Source organism: Lissotriton helveticus, chromosome 3_1 (genome assembly GCF_964261635.1).
Source record: "Lissotriton helveticus chromosome 3_1, aLisHel1.1, whole genome shotgun sequence".
Classification (NCBI taxonomy): Eukaryota; Metazoa; Chordata; class Amphibia; order Caudata; family Salamandridae; genus Lissotriton; species Lissotriton helveticus.
In genome coordinates, this window is record NC_136061.1 from 306063837 (window position 1) to 306084106 (window position 20270).

A 20270-nucleotide genomic window follows, 5' to 3' on the forward strand; every position below is an offset into this window, starting at 1 on the left:
CTATTAGCAAGGTTTATCTCAGAAGTGATAAAAATCCTCGCTCTAACTGCCAAATGAGAGATTATCGCTGGAAAACCAACGATAATCTCTCGAAGTTTGGCGTAAGCTTGATGATAGGGGCTCACAAACTTAGCCATGATATCCACCTTCCATAGGATATCATGGCTAAGTCAGGAAAATACCAGGTGTAAAAAAAACAGCGCTAACCACGGTTAGCACTGCTTTTTTTATCACTAACAGGGTTAGCGAAATCCTTGATAATAGGAGAAACGTCGCTTAACAACATTTGTCCTATTATTTTTCTCTGGAACGCCCCCTTTGCATCTCATTAGAGATGCAAGGGGAAGCATAGAGAAAAAGGGTGCTAACATGCAAATTTACGTGTTAGCACCCTGTTGCTGATAGGGAGATAATTTTATCTCCGCTTTCTTGGCTTTTAAAGCCACAAAAGCTGAGATAAATCCCTTGATAATATGCCCCATTGTTACTAAGATGGAAGTTAACACCAAGGGCTGGAGAGTAAAAAAAAATACCAAGGAGTTCTGTTGATTTAATCAATTATCAAGCTCAAGGGAGTAAGTCCCTGTTACAGTACTTGTTACAGTATTCACTCCTTTGTCCAAGAACTCCCTAATTTCTTTACATAGTTGCACTGGATCATCACCAGAATTTCTACCATTAGCTTTTCTCATATGCAGTCTTCAGTCCCAACTTTACAAAAGGTATTTAGTCTCCCCCTTTTATTATACATGCTGAAGGTGATCATCAACCCTGATTGGAGCGCAGTAGCACTCTCTATGTAAAGCCTACCATTGTTCCACTCAAATATCATTCATTCCTCTTGTAAATCATACCCCCGATCCTATATCAGTCTTAGACCCAACAGGAGCTACACTGGTGGAAAGGTTTACTGTGTAGCTGCTGCTGAAGGTATAATTACTGTTTCTGTCACCCAGATGAGTACTCTCCTGCCTACATTGACTGCTGAGAAGGTTTCAGGCAACATCCTGTCCTTTAGGTAGAGCCTAGCGCAACGTGCATGCTCTGCTCTATGGGAGGCTCCTTGTAAGTACTCAAAACTTCTCCGTGTGGGTCTGACCCTCCCACACATCGGAAACGCTTTTGCGTGTGTCTTTCACTAATGAAAGCACGCAAATGGCTAAAGGCGGGTGCATGTCCCACCTCTTTTTGTAATGTTAACTCCCATGGCGTTTTGCTCTCGGAAGCGAGCAGCGGCGCGCTGGGCGACAGCTGCATTCCTGTGCCCGCCCCACCACTCCTCTTGAGCTTCTTGTTTTCATTAGCAGCCTGCGCTCCATGTTTGCACCGCCTCCCACTCTTCTTTGTTTGTTATTTGTAGCGCGGTTTGAGTCTCAGCTCAGCTCAACTTCCTGTGATCCTGGGCAAATCACTTAATTTCCCTGTGCCGGTCTTCCTCTGAAAAAATGAACGTGGCCATGTGTAACGGAACTGGAATTTATGTAAACCACCCAGATACCGTAGGGTAGAGTTAGCGCTATATAAAAACTGCAAAAACAAATAAATACATGCAAGTGCATTCTAATTCTGGATACAGACTTGAAAGTCCCTGACAAGGCGCTGAAATGTCAGTGATCGAAATGCACCCCCCCTCCCCTTTTTTTTACGACTTTATTGAGAAGTTGACAAGAGATTACAGGACACCGCCAAAATGTTTACAATAAAGTGAATCTCCTCAAAACGCGTGGGTGACAGTCCAGTGCATTTTATAGGTCCATTGTTGGCTCGTGCATACAGCCGTGTTCATAAATAATGTGTTCCAGCAATTTGAGTCCTGTAGCTCCGAGTGAAGATCGGAGAGAAACAAGTAAAAGCAAAAGCACGGCACATTGTGTATAGCTTGTGAACATCTTGTAATGCATATTTACTGTGCCCTCAGGGCAACGCTCGGGGTTGTACCCATAATCATTGAATAGAGGTTGAGGTGTAACTGCCTGAGCTGTAGACTTTAAAAACAGAGGAACAAGGTCTGACTCTCAGCTTCAGCTCAACATCCTGTGATCCTGGGCAAATCACTTAATTTCCCCGTGCCGGTCTTCCTCCGAAAAATTGACCGTGACTGTGTGTAATGGAGCTGGAACTTATGTAAACCACTCAGATACCGACGGGTAAAGTTAGCGCTATATAAAAACTGGAAAAACAAATGAATACATTCAAGCACATTCTGATTCAGGATAAAGACTTTTGAAAGCCAAAACACATCTTTATTGTAGATTTTCATAGTTCTTACTGCCCCATACCAGGCGCTGAAATGTCAGTGATCGAAAAGCGCCCCCGCCATTTTTCTTTTTTAAAAGGCTTTATTGAGAAGTTGACAAGAGATTACAGGACACCAGTAAAATGTTTGCAATAAAGTGAATCACCTCAAAACAAGCGGGTGACAGTCGGTGCATCCTATGGGTACATTGTTGCCTCGTAAGTAGAATGTGATGTCGGTAGGAGTCAGCTGTCCCAGCCCACCAGGACATATACCACCAACATACACACCAGCAAAACACACTACACACATACATCCCACTAACACACCTCATATCACAACTCACCACTACATTCCACACCATGCCACTGTCCTTACGTCACTACCCTAAACACAACTTGCACACAAACTTTACAGTACTGAACACAGCAGCTACATTGCTCTACAACATACCTTAAAAACATTGCTAACATCTCTGACTAAACACTTACAAGGTCCCAAAGGCGAGACCTATTGGCTATGCCAATGCTTGTTTCCCATGCACAGTAGCACGTATTACCCATTTCAAGTGTTTGCAGTCACTGAATTCTCAAGCATATAATTCCATAGGAATGCATTTTGTTTGTCTGCATGTATAGATTAAGGAGTATGTCTAAAGTACTGCAGAATATTAAAATAAAACACTACTTGCTTGATTTACAGGACATGATGGAATCTCGAAGGACAGGAGTGGCTGAAAGTTTAAATGTACAGAGACACAACATAAATCCAGATATAAATGTTTGCTTAGCGCCCAGATCGGAAACCAAGAGGGAATTGCTGGATCCTCCTGTTGAGAAGACACATGAAATTGGTACGGTGGATATTTCCTGTTCCCATAATGTGTTTTTGATTGAAGACTGACACAATAGCGCTGCTCAGATTTGCTATATTCATTAGATAACAAGAAATGCTGCTACTATGAGTAATGTTGTTTGCCACTGTTCTGTTGGTCATTTTGTACATGCAGCTGGCTAAGTCAGAAATGTACAATCAGCCTACTCTGTAGAGATGCAAAATCAATTAGTTGGGTGAGTGGTTTGAAGGATTTTTATGAAAACAGTGAGCCTTATGTACTAGGCAAACAAAAAGGGAGATAACGAGGAGAAAGATACTCTATGTCCTCTAAAACGTAAATATCCCTAGGTGGAAATACCAGATTCAGGTGTTTTGGATGAGGAAGCCTCACCCACGTAAGGTTGCATGCGTCATCATAGTCTTCCTCAACCAACCCTCGATAGTGCTCCCAGAACTGACTCAACCTCATGAATATGAGGGAGTTTTTGAATAATAATTCCAGGATAATTACAGGGATCCAAATAAAAATACCTTAGGGTAACCCTATAGGAATTCCTTTTATTCTTAGGTACCGTGGGCCTCATTTATGAGAAGTGTTGCATCGCGGTGTGAAATCAGCGATGCAACACTTCTCAGTGCGCCCTCCTTGCGACACCTTTGATGCGCCATATTTACTGTATGACGCATCATGTCGCAAGGAATGACAGATGCAACTGTATTACTGATGTATCTGTCGGCGCAGAAGTGGGGCATTGCTGGAGTTTGTCGGAACTCAAGCAATGTTCCTTTCACATGGGGCAAGCCCCATGTAAAAGGGCCTGTGTCACCCTTACGCCTGCCGTGAGGCAGACATGAGGTTTTGACGCATTGGCGTCCTAGAAGTGGCACAGTAAAATCTTATAGATTTCACTGTGCCACTCCTACGACCCTTTCTTGCGGGGGAACACCCACCCTGCATAAATTATATCTGACACAGGTATAATGTAGCGCAGGGGTTTATAAAGTGACACCTCTGCCTAGAGGATGTGGCGCAACAAGGTGCATTATTAAAAGTGACGTAACGGCGGCGCAATAGTGACGCAGGCCTTCATAAATAAGGTCCTCTAGGAATAGTTGAAAGAACTGAGAAAGATATTTCTGGGCATTATGACCCTTAAATCTATGATTATTTGCTGAAAGGCATTTTGGCTCTCACAGCTATTTTCCTCCCAACATGTTTCTGCCCCAAATCTAGCCTAATACATGGTTTCTGGCATTTATCAGGGCTAATAAAAGTAGAAAGGAGATGATTACCCAACTTGGGGGATATTTTACACCATGGTCAGGTACCAGGGGGCATGGCTCCTGTTGTTACCTGTAATGACCTCCCATTCACCTACAGTGACCGTCCTAGTTACCCGACGAAATCACTGTAGGTAAACGAACAGACGTCACTCCTTGATGAATGTGTGACTACGGGAGTTATATATATATGTGTGTGTGTGTGCAGATATATATTCACTGGAAAAAACATAGGTTTCAGGGACGTTATAGTTAGTTGGACATTTCTCTTGTACAAAACCATAGAAATTCCCCTGTTATAGTTAGTTGAGCTAACTATAACTCGCGCACCCGAAATGCACTGCTGATGATGTCACATATTACATCAATCATGACATGGTCAGTGACATCACTGATGACATCTCAAATGACATCACTGATGACATCATCCAGTGACTGTTTTTCTTAAAAGTTTAAATAATTATTATATATATGCCATGGTGTATTGAAGAATGAGTGGGTGTAGAAGTGTCTGGATGGAGGATTTAGTAGATGCGTGACTGTGGGCCCGATTCACAGAACAAAATCCTAAACTTACTACTTTTGGTATTCACTGAATGCACTTACTACTTTTGGTATTCCCAGAATGCACTTACTACTTTTGGTATTCACAGAATGGATTTACGACTACTAACTTTACATACGCACTCGGGCCGGAGATTCCGGCCCGGATGCGAAGCTTCTGGCCCAGTCGAGGAGCTTCCGGCCTGGAGGCGGAGTGTCTGGCTCGGAGGTGGGGATTCGGGCCGGTGGCAGAGATTTAGCCATGGCCGAAATCTCCACGTCCGGGCCGGAAGCTCCACCTCTAAGCCAGAAGCTCTGCCTCCAGGCTGGAAGCTCCGCCTCCAGGCCAGAATCTCCACCTCCGAGTGCGGATGTAAAGTTAGTAGTCGTAAATCCATTCTGTGAATACCAAAAGTAGTAAGTGACCTCTGTGCCTCTGGGCCGGTCACTCCTCCACGCACTGCGCACACTCCCCGTGGGTGTGCCCTCCTGCCCGTTCCCGCCGCTGCTCGCAGCTGTGCCCCTGACCACGAGGCGTGGTCTCTGCTTCTGAAGCGCAGCGCCGCTTCTGCTGCCTGCGTGACCTTTTCTTTTCCTGCCTCTGCCTCCGCACTCTGGTCTGTCCCCCCTGTGTTGGGACTGCTTTCCCCCGCTTTGCCCAGCTTTTTTCTTCCTGCCAGTCTCTTGCCCAGTCCGCCGCTTTCCCGCCGTTTTTCCCGCCGTTTTTACTCCCGCTGTGCCCCCGCCACATCCCCGCTCCCCGCCGCTGATCCCCTGCAGCCCCGCCCCCCTCCACCAGGAGCCTTCCCATTCGCCGCCCCGCTCCCGCCTCCCAGCTGCCCCTCCCTCCCACTGGAGCATATAGGGAGGAGTGCACGCAGTGGGGACCTGTGACCTCTGTGCCTCTGGGCCGGTCACTCCTCCACGCACTGCGCACACTCCCCGTGGGTGTGCCCTGCTGCCCGTTCCCGCCGCTGCTCGCAGCTGTGCCCCTGACCACGAGGCGTGGTCTCTGCTTCTGAAGCGCAGCGCCGCTTCTGCTGCCTGCGTGACCTTTTCTTTTCCTGCCTCTGCCTCCGCACTCTGGTCTGTCCCCCCTGTGTTGGGACTGCTTTCCCCCGCTTTGCCCAGCTTTTTTCTTCCTGCCAGTCTCTTGCCCAGTCCGCCGCTATCCCGCCGTTTTTCCCGCCGTTTTTACTCCCGCTGTGCCCCCGCCACATCCCCGCTCCCCGCCGCTGATCCCCTGCGGCCCCGCCCCCCTCCACCAGGAGCCTTCCCATTCGCCGCCCCGCTCCCGCCTCCCAGCTGCCCCTCCCTCCCACTGGAGCATATAGGGAGGAGTGCACGCAGTGGGGACCTGTGACCTCTGTGCCTCTGGGCCGGTCACTCCTCCACGCACTGCGCACACTCCCCGTGGGTGTGCCCTGCTGCCCGTTCCCGCCGCTGCTCGCAGCTGTGCCCCTGACCACGAGGCGTGGTCTCTGCTTCTGAAGCGCAGCGCCGCTTCTGCTGCCTGCGTGACCTTTTCTTTTCCTGCCTCTGCCTCCGCACTCTGGTCTGTCCCCCCTGTGTTGGGACTGCTTTCCCCCGCTTTGCCCAGCTTTTTTCTTCCTGCCAGTCTCTTGCCCAGTCCGCCGCTTTCCCGCCGTTTTTCCCGCCGTTTTTACTCCCGCTGTGCCCCCGCCACATCCCCGCTCCCCGCCGCTGATCCCCTGCGGCCCCGCCCCCCTCCACCAGGAGCCTTCCCATTCGCTGCCCCGCTCCCGCCTCCCAGCTGCCCCTCCCTCCCACTGGAGCATATAGGGAGGAGTGCACGCAGTGGGGACCTGTGACCTCTGTGCCTCTGGGCCGGTCACTGCTCCACGCACTGCGCACACTCCCCGTGGGTGTGCCCTGCTGCCCGTTCCCGCCGCTGCTCGCAGCTGTGCCCCTGACCACGAGGCGTGGTCTCTGCTTCTGAAGCGCAGCGCCGCTTCTGCTGCCTGCGTGACCTTTTCTTTTCCTGCCTCTGCCTCCGCACTCTGGTCTGTCCCCCCTGTGTTGGGACTGCTTTCCCCCGCTTTGCCCAGCTTTTTTCTTCCTGCCAGTCTCTTGCCCAGTCCGCCGCTTTCCCGCCGTTTTTCCCGCCGTTTTTACTCCCGCTGTGCCCCCGCCACATCCCCGCTCCCCGCCGCTGATCCCCTGCAGCCCCGCCCCCCTCCACCAGGAGCCTTCCCATTCGCCGCCCCGCTCCCGCCTCCCAGCTGCCCCTCCCTCCCACTGGAGCATATAGGGAGGAGTGCACGCAGTGGGGACCTGTGACCTCTGTGCCTCTGGGCCGGTCACTCCTCCACGCACTGCGCACACTCCCCGTGGGTGTGCCCTGCTGCCCGTTCCCGCCGCTGCTTGCAGCTGTGCCCCTGACCACGAGGCGTGATCTCTGCTTCTGAAGCGCAGCGCCGCTTCTGCTGCCTGCGTGACCTTTTCTTTTCCTGCCTCTGCCTCCGCACTCTGGTCTGTCCCCCCTGTGCTGGGACTGCTTTCCCCCGCTTTGCCCAGCTTTTTTCTTCCTGCCAGTCTCTTGCCCAGTCCGCCGCTATCCCGCCGTTTTTCCCGCAGTTTTTACTCCCGCTGTGCCCCCGCCACATCCCCGCTCCCCGCCGCTGATCCCCTGCGGCCCCGCCCCCCTCCACCAGGAGCCTTCCCATTCGCCGCCCCGCTCCCGCCTCCCAGCTGCCCCTCCCTCCCACTGGAGCATATAGGGAGGAGTGCACGCAGTGGGGACCTGTGACCTCTGTGCCTCTGGGCCGGTCACTCCTCCACGCACTGCGCACACTCCCCGTGGGTGTGCCCTGCTGCCCGTTCCCGCCGCTGCTCGCAGCTGTGCCCCTGACCACGAGGCGTGGTCTCTGCTTCTGAAGCGCAGCGCCGCTTCTGCTGCCTGCGTGACCTTTTCTTTTCCTGCCTCTGCCTCCGCACTCTGGTCTGTCCCCCCTGTGTTGGGACTGCTTTCCCCCGCTTTGCCCAGCTTTTTTCTTCCTGCCAGTCTCTTGCCCAGTCCGCCGCTTTCCCGCCGTTTTTCCCGCCGTTTTTACTCCCGCTGTGCCCCCGCCACATCCCCGCTCCCCGCCGCTGATCCCCTGCGGCCCCGCCCCCCTCCACCAGGAGCCTTCCCATTCGCTGCCCCGCTCCCGCCTCCCAGCTGCCCCTCCCTCCCACTGGAGCATATAGGGAGGAGTGCACGCAGTGGGGACCTGTGACCTCTGTGCCTCTGGGCCGGTCACTGCTCCACGCACTGCGCACACTCCCCGTGGGTGTGCCCTGCTGCCTGTTCCCGCCGCTGCTCGCAGCTGTGCCCCTGACCATGAGGCGTGGTCTCTGCTTCTGAAGCGCAGCGCCGCTTCTGCTGCCTGCGTGACCTTTTCTTTTCCTGCCTCTGCCTCCGCACTCTGGTCTGTCCCCCCTGTGTTGGGACTGCTTTCCCCCGCTTTGCCCAGCTTTTTTCTTCCTGCCAGTCTCTTGCCCAGTCCACCGCTTTCCCGCCGTTTTTCCCGCCGTTTTTACTCCCGCTGTGCCCCCGCCACATCCCCGCTCCCCGCCGCTGATCCCCTGCGGCCCCGCCCCCCTCCACCAGGAGCCTTCCCATTCGCCGCCCCGCTCCCGCCTCCCAGCTGCCCCTCCCTCGCTCCGCCCCCTCCACCCTCCTCTTATGGCAGAGTGGCCAACGTGCAGCGTGCACGCGCAGCGGGCGCGCCGATTGTGCGCCGAAGGCGCGCCAAAGGTAAGCCCGTCTGCGCCCGTCCGCGCCTGGACCGCGCCCAGTGCCAGGAACCCTGGCCCTCGCAGACCCCAGCCCTCCCGCCGGACCTACGACGCCGCCACCATCAACGCACTCAACACCGGCCGAATACCAGGCTGCTACCGAGCCACCCCGAAACGGACCCACGGACCCTTCAGCTGCCACGCCTGCAAGTTCACCTGCATCCGGACCTGCCCCGCACCAACACCCGCCAAGCCGAACAGCAGCAGCAACCACCTGAAGTGCATCCTCCTCAACACCCGCTCCGTCCACAGACACGCCATCGAACTCTGGAACCTCCTCGACACCACAGCTCCTGACGTCGCCTTCCTCACGGAAACCTGGATGAACGACTCCTCAGCGCCCGACATCGCCATCGCCATCCCAGAGGGCTACAAGATCATCCGAAGGGATCGCATCAACAACACAGGAGGAGGCATCGCCATCATCCACAGGGACACCATCCGCATCACGACCAACACCGACGACACTCTGACAACCGCCGAACACCTGCACTTCCAGATCCACACCGACCCGAAGACCACCCTCAGAGGCACCCTGATCTACCGACCCCCGGGACCACGCACACAATTCAGCGAGGACATCGCCGACTTCATCAGCCCGCAGGCCCTCCCCTCCGCTGACTACATCCTCCTGGGGGACATCAACTTCCACCTGGAGAACAACAACGACCGCAACACCATCACCCTGCTCGACAACCTAGCCAACCTCGGCCTCAAGCAGCTGGTGTCCACCCCCACCCACCTCGCCGGACACACACTCGACGCTGTCTTCTCATCCAGCAAAGACATCGCCTTCAGCCACGCCACCGGACTCCACTGGACGGACCACAGCTGCGTCCACTTCACCTTCAAAAGAACGACGATCCACCACCACCTGCAACAGGTTGCTCGAAGAAGCTGGAACAAGATCACAGCCGACCAGCTCGCCGCGTCCCTGAGCCAGCACCCTCCCTCCAGCTCAGCGAACCCCAGCCAGGCCGCCGACAACCTCACGAAGTGGATCAGCAACTGGGCGGACGAACTCGCCCCACTGAGGACCCCGCCCAGCAGACCCGGCAGCAAGAAGGCCCCATGGTTCACCGACGAACTCAAGAGCTCCAAGAAGAACTGCCGAGCCCTCGAGAAAGCCTGGAGAAGAGAACCAACACCGGACAACATGACCACCCTCAAGCTTGCCACCCGAAAGCACCACCAACTGATCCGCGCCACCAAGAAAACTGCATTCAAGGACCGGCTGGACAACAACGCACACAACTGCAAGGAACTCTTCAACATCGTGAAAGAGCTCTCCAACCCCAACGCCGGAAACAACGACATCACCCCCTCGCAAGACCTCTGCAACTCCCTCGCCTCCTACTTCCACAACAAGATCGCGGACATACACAACAGCTTCAGCACCCAACCGACGCACGCCACGACCGAACCACCGCCCCCCACCACCACCCTCCGCGCCTGGACTCCGATCAGCACCGATGACACCGTCCGCATGATGAACTCTATCCACTCCGGATCTCCAACTGACCCATGCCCTCACCACGTCTTCAACAAGGCCGACGCCGTCATCGCACCCCACCTGCGGGACATCATCAACACCTCCTTCGACACCGCCACCTTCCCGGAGAGCTGGAAGCACGCCGAACTCAGCGCCCTACTCAAGATACCTACAACGGACCCCACCGAACTCAAGAATTACCGCCCCATCTCGCTCCTCCCGTTTCCAGCCAAAGTCATCGAGAAGACCGCCAACAAACAGCTGGCCGCCTTCCTCGAGACGAATGGATCCCTCGACCCCTCCCAGTCTGGCTTCCGAGCCAACCACAGCACCGAGACCGCCCTCATCGCTGCCACCGATGACATCCGAGCCCTGATGGACATCGGAGAAACAGCGGCCCTCATCCTCCTAGACCTCTCTGCGGCTTTTGACACTGTCTGCCACCGCACCCTAGTGCAGCGCCTCAGCAACGTCGGAATCCAGGAGAAAGCACTGGAATGGATCATCTCCTTCCTCGACGGAAGAACACAGAGAGTCCGCCTACCACCGTACAAGTCAGAGGCCACCGAAGTCATCTGCGGCGTCCCTCAAGGATCCTCGCTGAGCCCCACCCTCTTCAACGTCTACATGAGCCCCCTCGCGGCCATCGCACGCCAGCACAACCTCAACATCATCTCCTATGCGGACGACACCCAGCTGATCCTCTCCCTGACCAACGACCCCGCCGCCGCCAGAGCCAACCTTCACGAAGGGATGAAAGAAGTAGCCGAGTGGATGACGACCAGCCGCCTGAAACTGAACTCAGACAAGACGGAAGTCCTCATCCTGGGCTCCTCGCCCTCCGCCTGGGATGACTCCTGGTGGCCCCCCCGCCCTGGGCACCGCACCCAAACCGACAGACCACGCACGCAACCTGGGCTTCATCCTGGACTCCTCCCTCTCCATGACCAGACAAGTCAACGCCGTCTCCTCGTCGTGCTTCAACATCCTGCGCATGCTACGGAAGATCTTCCGGTGGATCCCCACCGAGACCAGGAAGACGGTCACCCAGGCCCTCGTCACCAGCCGTCTGGACTACGGCAACGCCCTCTACGCCGGAACCACCGCCAAGCTCCAGAAGAGACTCCAGCGGATCAGCCAGACTCATCCTCGACATCCCACGACACAGCCACATCTCCGGACATCTGAGAGACCTCCATTGGCTCCCCGTCAACAAAAGAATCACCTTCCGTCTCCTCACCCACGCACACAAAGCCCTTCACGATCAGGGCCCGAGCTACCTCAACAACCGCATCAACTTCTACGCTCCCAAACGCCACCTCCGATCAGCCAGTCACGCCCTCGCCGCCGTTCCCCGCGTCCGAAGAGCGACAACAGGAGGAAGGTCCTTCTCCTACCTGGCCGCCAAGACCTGGAACTCCCTCCCGACCGACCTGCGCCTGACCCAAGACCACCTCTCCTTCAGGAAGAAGCTCAAGACCTGGCTGTTCGAGCAGTAGCAGCACCCCCCCCCCCCCTCCCCCAAGCGCCTTGAGACCCTCCGGGTAAGTAGTGCGCTCTACAAATGTCTTGATTGATTGTGAATCCCAAAAGTAGTAAGTGCATTCTGTGAATACCAAAAGTAGTAAGTTTAGGATTTTGTCTTAAGTTAGTTCTGAGAATCGGACCCTAACTGTTTAAGTGAGTGATTACAAGTGTCTTACTGAATGCATAGGTTAGTGACTAAACTGTGTGAATGTCTGTATCAGTTTCTTTGCTTTTTGTCTTAGCTGCTCAATGAGTTTGTTTGGTTGCCTGAGTATTTGTAAGGGTGCCTGAGTGTGTGTGGGTGGTTAGGAGGTGTGTAAATCTGTGCATAGATGTTTGAGTGGTTGATTCACTGTGTGTATGGGTTCAAGAGATGTGGAAACAGCTGTATGGGTGAGTGTTTGTATCGGTGTGTTGGTAAATGAATGGATGTTTCAATGGTACATGTCTAAGTAACTACATATGTAAAAGGCAGTGCATGTGAGAGTTGAAGTATATAAATGACTGTACGTGAGAGTCAGTTATTGTGAGAGTGGCTGTATGGATGAGTGTGTACTTGTGTCAGTGAATGTATAAGAGAGTAAGTATGTGTTTGTTTCTGTTTGAATAAGTGATTTGGAGTATGTATAACTGTATATGTGAGTAAATGGGAGTGGGATTGAATCTTTGCATGACTGACTACGTGTGTGAGTAACTCTGGATGAGTGGTGGTGTGTGAGTGTCTCTAGGTGTATGAGTGCATATGATAGTCTTGTACTGATGAGTGACTGTATAGGTGAATGAGTGGATGTGTGTGTAGACCTAGGAATCAGTGAGTGCGTAAGAGTGAAGTAACTGGTATTGGTGTGTCTGTGGTTTCAAAAATGGTAGTCTGTTTTTTTATAGTGGGTGTATTAAAGGTTATATTAGAGTGTGAGGAGGTGCATCAGATTTTATGTGGATGATGTCAGCAGTGATGGCATTGTGGGATCGGATAGTGAGCTGGGTGACAACTGTGAAACAGAGGAGAACCTACAAAGTTGATGTGTTAGATAACGCAGTGAATTGTACAACTGGCACACAATTTTATGTCATAGAGAGTATACCAGACAGAGGAGGCGGGGAGGGATAACGTTGTGGCTGGGGGAAGGGAGGATGGAAGTTGCGGTTATTTCTTAGAGTAATGTTTTTGGATAGAATGAGAAGCCAGATCAGACGCTTACGTTTAATAGACAGGAGGATCGATTTCAAGGAGCCCACGTTGTTGGGGTCAAAGTTTTTGTTATGAAACTAATATAAAACTGTGGAACGTAATTAATCCAGTTATACTTGTGCCCAAGATTATGTGACATCAGGCAATGTATAACTCTGAGAATGTACGATTGTATTGTCACAAGCGTCTTAAATGTTAATAAATATATTTAAATAAATAAATAAAAATCAGTAAGGAAAGCTTTGGACTAAGGAGGGGTTATATTTACTATTCCCACTTTAGTAGGTGCAACAGTAGGGAAAGCGTTGGAAGGGGTAAAATGTACTATTCCCACTACATTCACTCCTACGATACAGATAGAGTACTTCACTTCATACAAATAGCATATTTTAACAACTCTATTAAATACCACAAAATAAAAAATTCTAACTATAAGAATTAAGGGCCAAATGTAGGTAGCTTAATACCGGTCGGTAACGGCCGAAAATCGGTAATTTTCCCGTTACCGACCGGTATTTAGCCCTTTCCAATGTAGGAAGCCCTAAATAAGGATTCGGTAATTTACCGATTCGTTATTTTAAGGAATCAGTAAAATACAGATTCCTTATTTTAAGCAATCGGTAAATTACCGAATCCTTAAAACCTATGAAGGAAGCACTCAAGTGAGTGCATTCCTGCTTTAAGGATTCGTTATTTACCACCAACTGCAAGTTGGTGGTAAATACCGAATACCTTTAAAAAAGCAATTATTTGCTTTTTTAAAAGTGCCATGTGGCAGACATACATGCCCTTAGGGCAGGTATGTGCGCCACATGTGCACACATGCACGATTCAGGGGTGCAACAGGGTGTCAATGTGACACCCTGCCACCCTTGAATATGCTCCCGCTATTACCGATTCGGTATTTACCGAATGGGTTATAGTGAATGGCTTCCTATTCATTCCTATGGGCCTCTAGGCCCATAGGAATGAATGGGAAGGTATTCCCCATTACCGAATTGGTATTACCGATTCGGTAATAAGAAATACTACCGAATCGGTACATTTTACCGATTTATTACCTACATCACATTTACCGATTCTTAAATACCAAATCGGTAAAATTCGGCATTTAAGAATCGGTAAATTATGATTACCTACATATAGCCCTAAATGTCTTAATTTTAACAAATATAAAAAAAAATTACATAAGTATTACAATTTTCAAACATTATCATCAATTACAAACAACATTAATAATATAGTTAAAATACTACACTATATTCCTACAAACATAACAGCCAACAATTAAAATGTAATAGAAATTAACAAAGTATAACCCAATTAACATATTAAATAATAATAATTTGTTTGAATAAATGAATAATTATAGTTACTATAGCGTGAAAAGCCTCTCCCTAACACCATGAAAGCCATCCTTTGGGACATCTTTGCCTGAGAATGAAACTACCTTCAACCCTCAACAATCTGCAAATTGACCAGATGGTACTAAACAATCTAGCACTCTCGTATGTCACACTCAAAGCCATGTAGAAAAAGCAAACAAAAACGTTATAGCAGGCAAATGACAGGGACAAACTCAACACTTCAAGGCTATTACAAGTGGTGAGGCAATCATATATTAGTTCTCAGCCGGATTGCCTCAGACCTCCACCGTATCTATCTTGCACTTTCTTCTACGGCTGCCTTAAACAAATCATGTTGGCAAGGCTAATGGGCCTACAAACCAAAGAAGCAAACCCAAGATGGATGTCACTTACCAAAATTGTCAACTGTAGACTATGTGACCACAAATAGGAGTCTTAACCACCTATTATACTGTTGCCTGTCACTTTTGTTACCACAACGCATACTGTTAAAACCACTTTTTCTCACCCATTTAATCCAAACGTGTAATGAGGCCACAAAGTTAGTGTTCACAATCACGAAGCCATTCGAGCTGGAAAAAATTAGACAATACATCAGTTTTGTGCAGTCCTACATAGAAGTGACAAATAAAGGTGTCCGCTTACCATTTGCGCTGTTGAGGAGGAGGAGGCGTCACATAAAAGTATGGCCGGAGCAGTCAAAGGCGTGCCTAAGGCAAACCCGTCTGCGCCTGTCCACATCTCAAACATGGCCAGCGCCAGCCACTATACCTGTTGTACAGTAGAGGGCTGGTCCGGCCTGACATACACATCCGAAGAGCTGGTTAACATGAGAGTGGGGTTCCAGTTGGGGTGTAGTACCATGTCTGTGTACGTCTGCGGTTCTGTTTCCTGTAACAGCTGTAAGTACTGCATCGCCCCACTAAACCATCTGACTAGTAATAGGGGGCCCCAGTAAGAGGCAAAGAGAAGTTAAGGCTGCACTGATTAATGACCGCTCCCTGAACAAACATGCTTTAGGAATATGACTCATTACATCGCAGGTATTACTACGCGATGTCAATTACAATGACTACCATTACAACACCAAATTTTACCATGACTATGCCTTTACCACGCATGCCATTTCAATGCAAGGCATGCGTGGTAAAGGTATACTCATGGTTAATGTGAGTTGGTGGTGGGCGTTGGTAGCGGCTTTGAAGTTGTTGTGTGTTTCCTTGGATTTGGTGTTAGGAACACCAAATCCAAGGAAACACACAACAACTCATCAGCAAAAACTAGAAAAAAAGCGATTGAAGACAGAATCTCCACGCGTGCATACAATAGCAAAGAACTCTTCAACATCATCAAGGAGTTCGCCCAACCCACCAGCGAGGCAACTGACATTCCTCCCTCACAAGACCTCTGCGACAGACTGAGCGCCTTCTTTCACCATAAAATCCAAAGCATCTATGACAACTTCGACAAAGACAACCAACACACAGAACCCCCACCAAACACCCGCGACAAACTAAAACCAGCGATGAACAACTGGACAGCCCTCCCCACCGAAGACACACTGAAAACGATTAAGTCAATCCACTCTGGGGCCCCCACGAACCCTGCCCCCACCACATCTTCAAAAAAGCGTGCTACACCATCGGACTCATGCTCCGCCACACCATTAACCGCTCCCTGGCAACCGCCTCATTCCCTGATGACTGGAAACACGCCACGATCAACCCCCTCCTAAAGAAACCCTAGGCTGGCCCCACCGACCTCAAAAACAACAGACTCTCTGCTCCCGTTCCTGGCGAACGTCATTGAGAAAGCCATCAACAGCCAACTCACCACTTTCATCGAAGAGCAAAACATCCTCGATTCCTTCCAATCCGGCTTCGGAAAAACCACAGCACGGAAACCACCCTCCTCGCCACAACAGATGACATTCCCACCCTACTGGACAAAGGAGAAACAGTGACCCTCATCCTCCTCGACCTCTCTAATACACGGACTCCACGACGCCGGGATCCAGGACAAAGCCCTCGACTGGATCCGCTCCTTCCTCTCTGGCAGAACACAGCAGGTCAGTCTCGCCCCTTTCCTCTCGGACCCTACACCAACTACCTGCGGAGTCCCTCAGGGGTCCACCCTCAGCCCATGCTCTTCAACGTCTACATGACTCCATTCTCCCCCATCGTCAGAGACTTTGGACTCAACATTGTGTCATACGCAGACGACATACAACTTATCCTCTCCCTAGCCAATGAGCCCAACACCGCCAGACACAACTTTCGAGACGGCATGGAAGCCACCACCCAATGGATGAAAAACAGTTGCGTACAAATCAACACCAACAAGACAGAAGTACTGATCATGGACCCAAACCCCGACGCCTGGAACAACACCTGGTGGCCCCCCGCCCTCGGAAACCCACCCACCCCCACGGACCACGCACGCAACCTGGGAATTATCCTGGACTCCGAGCTCAAAATGGACCGCCAGATCAACGCCGTCTCGTCCCGCCTGCTTCCACATCCTCCGCCTCCTACGTAAGACCTTCAAATGGAACCCCCTCGAACACAGAAAAACTGTCACTCACGCCCTGATCACCAGCAGATTTGACTATGGCAACACACTTTCCGCCGGAATCAACAAAAACCTCACCTGCAAACTACAGAACATCCAGAACGCCGCCGCAAGACTGATCCTCAACCTACCAAGACACTGCCACATCTCCCAGTACCTGCGCACACTACACTGGCTCCCCATCGAGGCAAGAGTCACTTTCAAGATACTCACCCATGCACACAAGGCCCTCCACAACACCGGACCAGCATACCTGAACAGCCGACTCAATTTCCACATCCCCAAAAGGACCCTACGATCAGCCCAGCTCTCCTAAGCCGTAGTCCCACGCACCAGAAAAACCAGAGCAGGAGGCTGCTCCTTCTCCTTCCTCGCGGCCAAAGTTTGGCAGGCCCTTCAGCTCCACCATAGAGAGACACTTCTCCTCCCATCTTTGCAAAACACCTCAAGACCTGGCTCTTCGGCGAACCCCCTGATTGACTGGAACCTACACCCACCCTCCCCCAGCGCCTTGAGACCCTCACTGGTGAGCAGTGCGCTCAACAAATGCCTGATTGATTAACTGTTTGCCATGCTTTAGATGTCCTTGATCTATTAAAGGAGAAGACTTGGGACATGCTCTTTTTAACTGAAACATGGATGATGGAGGATGCTTATCTTGACCTACACTTTGCTATGCTGGAGGCCTACTTGTATGTGCATCCTGACAGAGGAGGAAGAAGAGGAGGTGGGGTGGCGATAGTATTTAAAAGGATCTTTGAATGTAAACCGTGAGGGATTATTGGTGCAGAAACCCAGGGATTTAGCTTATTCACTGACGGACAACATTGTTTGTCGGGGATATTAGTCTACCGCCCCCCAGGATATGAAGGAGACTTTCTATTATCCCTTGACCAAGCTCTAGCCGCTAAATGCATTTCCTATGCCAATTTCACCATGCTTGGTGATTTTAATATTCACATGGAGATGGCTGAGGAACCTCTAACGAGGCGTTTAGTAGATTTGTTAGCTTCCTTTAATTTGGTGAAAGCCCTCACGGAGCCATCCCATATAGCAGACCATACCATTGATGTCATCTTTTCTAATGCTATAGTAATAGAAGGTTCCCCTCAGCCAGTACCATGTTCGGATCACTTCCTCCTGAATTTCTTGTGGATGTTTGACTGTTTAAAGGAGCCCTCCCGTACTACCGCGATATGGACTGGAGAAAATCCTCAAAATTCAGAATAATCTGTCTGGGGAGAAAATCACTCCAGCAGAGCCGGAGCTAGAAGTCCCAGAGGACCAATTACAGCCTCTATAACTGGCCATCTTTCAGGCGCCATTGGTGGAGGATGTAAAGCCTCTTTTTTAGACCGCAGATCTGGGTCCCCAACGGATCCAATACCCCCCTATATACTAAAATCTATCTCTGACATCATTGCTCCAGTTTATCAGAAGTTATTTGCTAGCTCCCTCAACACAGGCATAGTACCCGACGACTAGAAAAGAGCTAGTGCGGATCCCTAATGTTTAGCAAACATTAGACCAGTCTTGTTGTTCCCAGCAGCATCAAAAGTGCTGGAGAAATTGGTAAATTGAAAATTCACCGCCTTTTTGACTGAAAACAACCTATTACAGCCCTCTCAATCACGGTTCAGAGCCGACCACAGCACTGAGTTCACACTTTTAGAGCTCTCTTAGTCCATCATATTTAATCTGGACGCAAACCTCAATGTGGCAATGGTACTGTTGGACGTGTCAGCAGCATTTGATATGGGGGATCATAATATCCTGCTGTACGGGCTAAAACACCCTGGTGTAACGGGCTCAGAATTGAACTGGTTGTGCTCCTTCCTTGAAAGCTGCGAACAGGTGGTCTGGATGAAACCATACACGTCCGGAAGTAAAGCACTGAAATGGGGGTGCCTCAGGACTCATCTCTTTGTCTTACCCTCTTCAAGATTTATATACCTCCCCTGGCATACTTGGTGGAATCCCATAATATCAAGATCATCTTAATGATATCCGACTCCTTCTTGCGTACGATGGGAAGCCTGAGTGGACAAGGGCAGCCTTTGCCAACTGTTTGACGGCACTGTTAGATCAGCTGAAGACACATAGAGTACAGTGCAACCCAGATAAGATGGAGGTCTTATTGTTTTGACGAGATCCCGTCCCTGGTTGGGTTGGGACTTGGCCTGCCAATGTCCTCCGCTACCCCCTCTAACAACGGTTGTTAGAAACCTGGGGGTGCTGTTCGACTCCCAGCTCTGGACTGCAGGTGTCAGCAGGGTCTGGGCGCCGGGCCTGGAGGCAGGCAATCAAGCGGCGCATGAACACTGTCCCAGCCGACGAAATAAAGGCATCAACTGTAACACAAGAAGCAGGCTCTGAAGGAAGCGATGTGATGGGCCCGGTCTGTTCTAACGTGGCGCTGTGAGTCAGACTGCGGCAGCAAAACAACAGAGGGGAAATAAACTCATGCTCCTGCCTCCCCCCCTCGCTAAAAAATAAAATAACAAACCTAAAAACTGGGGCAGGCAGCGTTGCTTTTTGAGGTGAAGTGGCATTTGACCCCCGACGGGTGTATTGTGGCGGGACTTCCACCCTCCAGATAATTACTGTGGGCAGGACCCAAGTGCTAATATTAAGCAGGGTCCCCTACATCGGTGGCGGCCACTTATTGAATGTGGATGCGAGAACTGCATGCTCCGGAGTGCCTGTCCTTCCTCGGTAGATGCCTGACCCCAAGATGGCGTCGGCTGGGGAGCCGGAGAGTGGCTTGGAGACTGGGAAGCTAACGTGTGGGCAGAGGCATCTCCTATCTGGCGGGGCCTGAGTAAACTGTGCCAACAGTACTCCATCACATTATCCCCTCTGGAAGTAGAGCCCACATGAGAAGGGGGGAGCACTCAGAGTTTTGAGACACTGGGAGGACCTATTCTGGGTCTGGGACCGAATTCCTTCACAACGCCGACACATGGTGCGCTGCCACAATGCCTTACTCTCAATTTCCTTACTCTCAATTCTGCTTCTGGGAATTGGGGTTGATCTTCCTACCTTCTGAGCTATCCCTTCTACCTCTCCTCTCATGGGGCAAGCTGGAAGATGAAGCTGACGGCGCTTCCTAGTAACACCGGGACTGCTACAGTCGATGGAACTCTGACGATGCCCCATGGGTGGAAACTGAAACTGTTTGTACTTACCTCGGAGACCGAGTACCCTTGGCCGTTACCCAATGGAGCTGTCCTATGCAGCTGTAGAGGAGTCTGGTTCTGGTTCATCCCTTGGCCGTCACCCACGCAGCCGGACATTGGACATTGTTTTTCACGGTTCTTCTTGGTTTATCTGTCTTTCACACTAACTTCTTGGTTCCCCCTGAGGGACCTTTCCCCTCCTGCCTGCCTTAACGCTATCGGCATTCCCCTGTGCTGTTTTCCT

The 20270-nt window shown here is 51.1% G+C and overlaps 1 protein-coding gene across 6 annotated transcripts in view; it reads left to right on the forward strand.

Moving 5' to 3' along the window:
• TEX14 (testis expressed 14, intercellular bridge forming factor) overlaps positions 1-20270 on the forward strand; it is a 2253432-nt gene that overhangs the window by 1417091 nt on the left and 816071 nt on the right. For all 6 annotated transcript variants that reach the window (XM_078679858.1, XM_078679856.1, XM_078679860.1 and 3 more), the window contains one exon: positions 2939-3089. In XM_078679858.1, coding sequence (XP_078535984.1) covers positions 2939-3089 — 151 coding nt within the window. The remainder of the gene's footprint in view (positions 1-2938; positions 3090-20270) is intronic.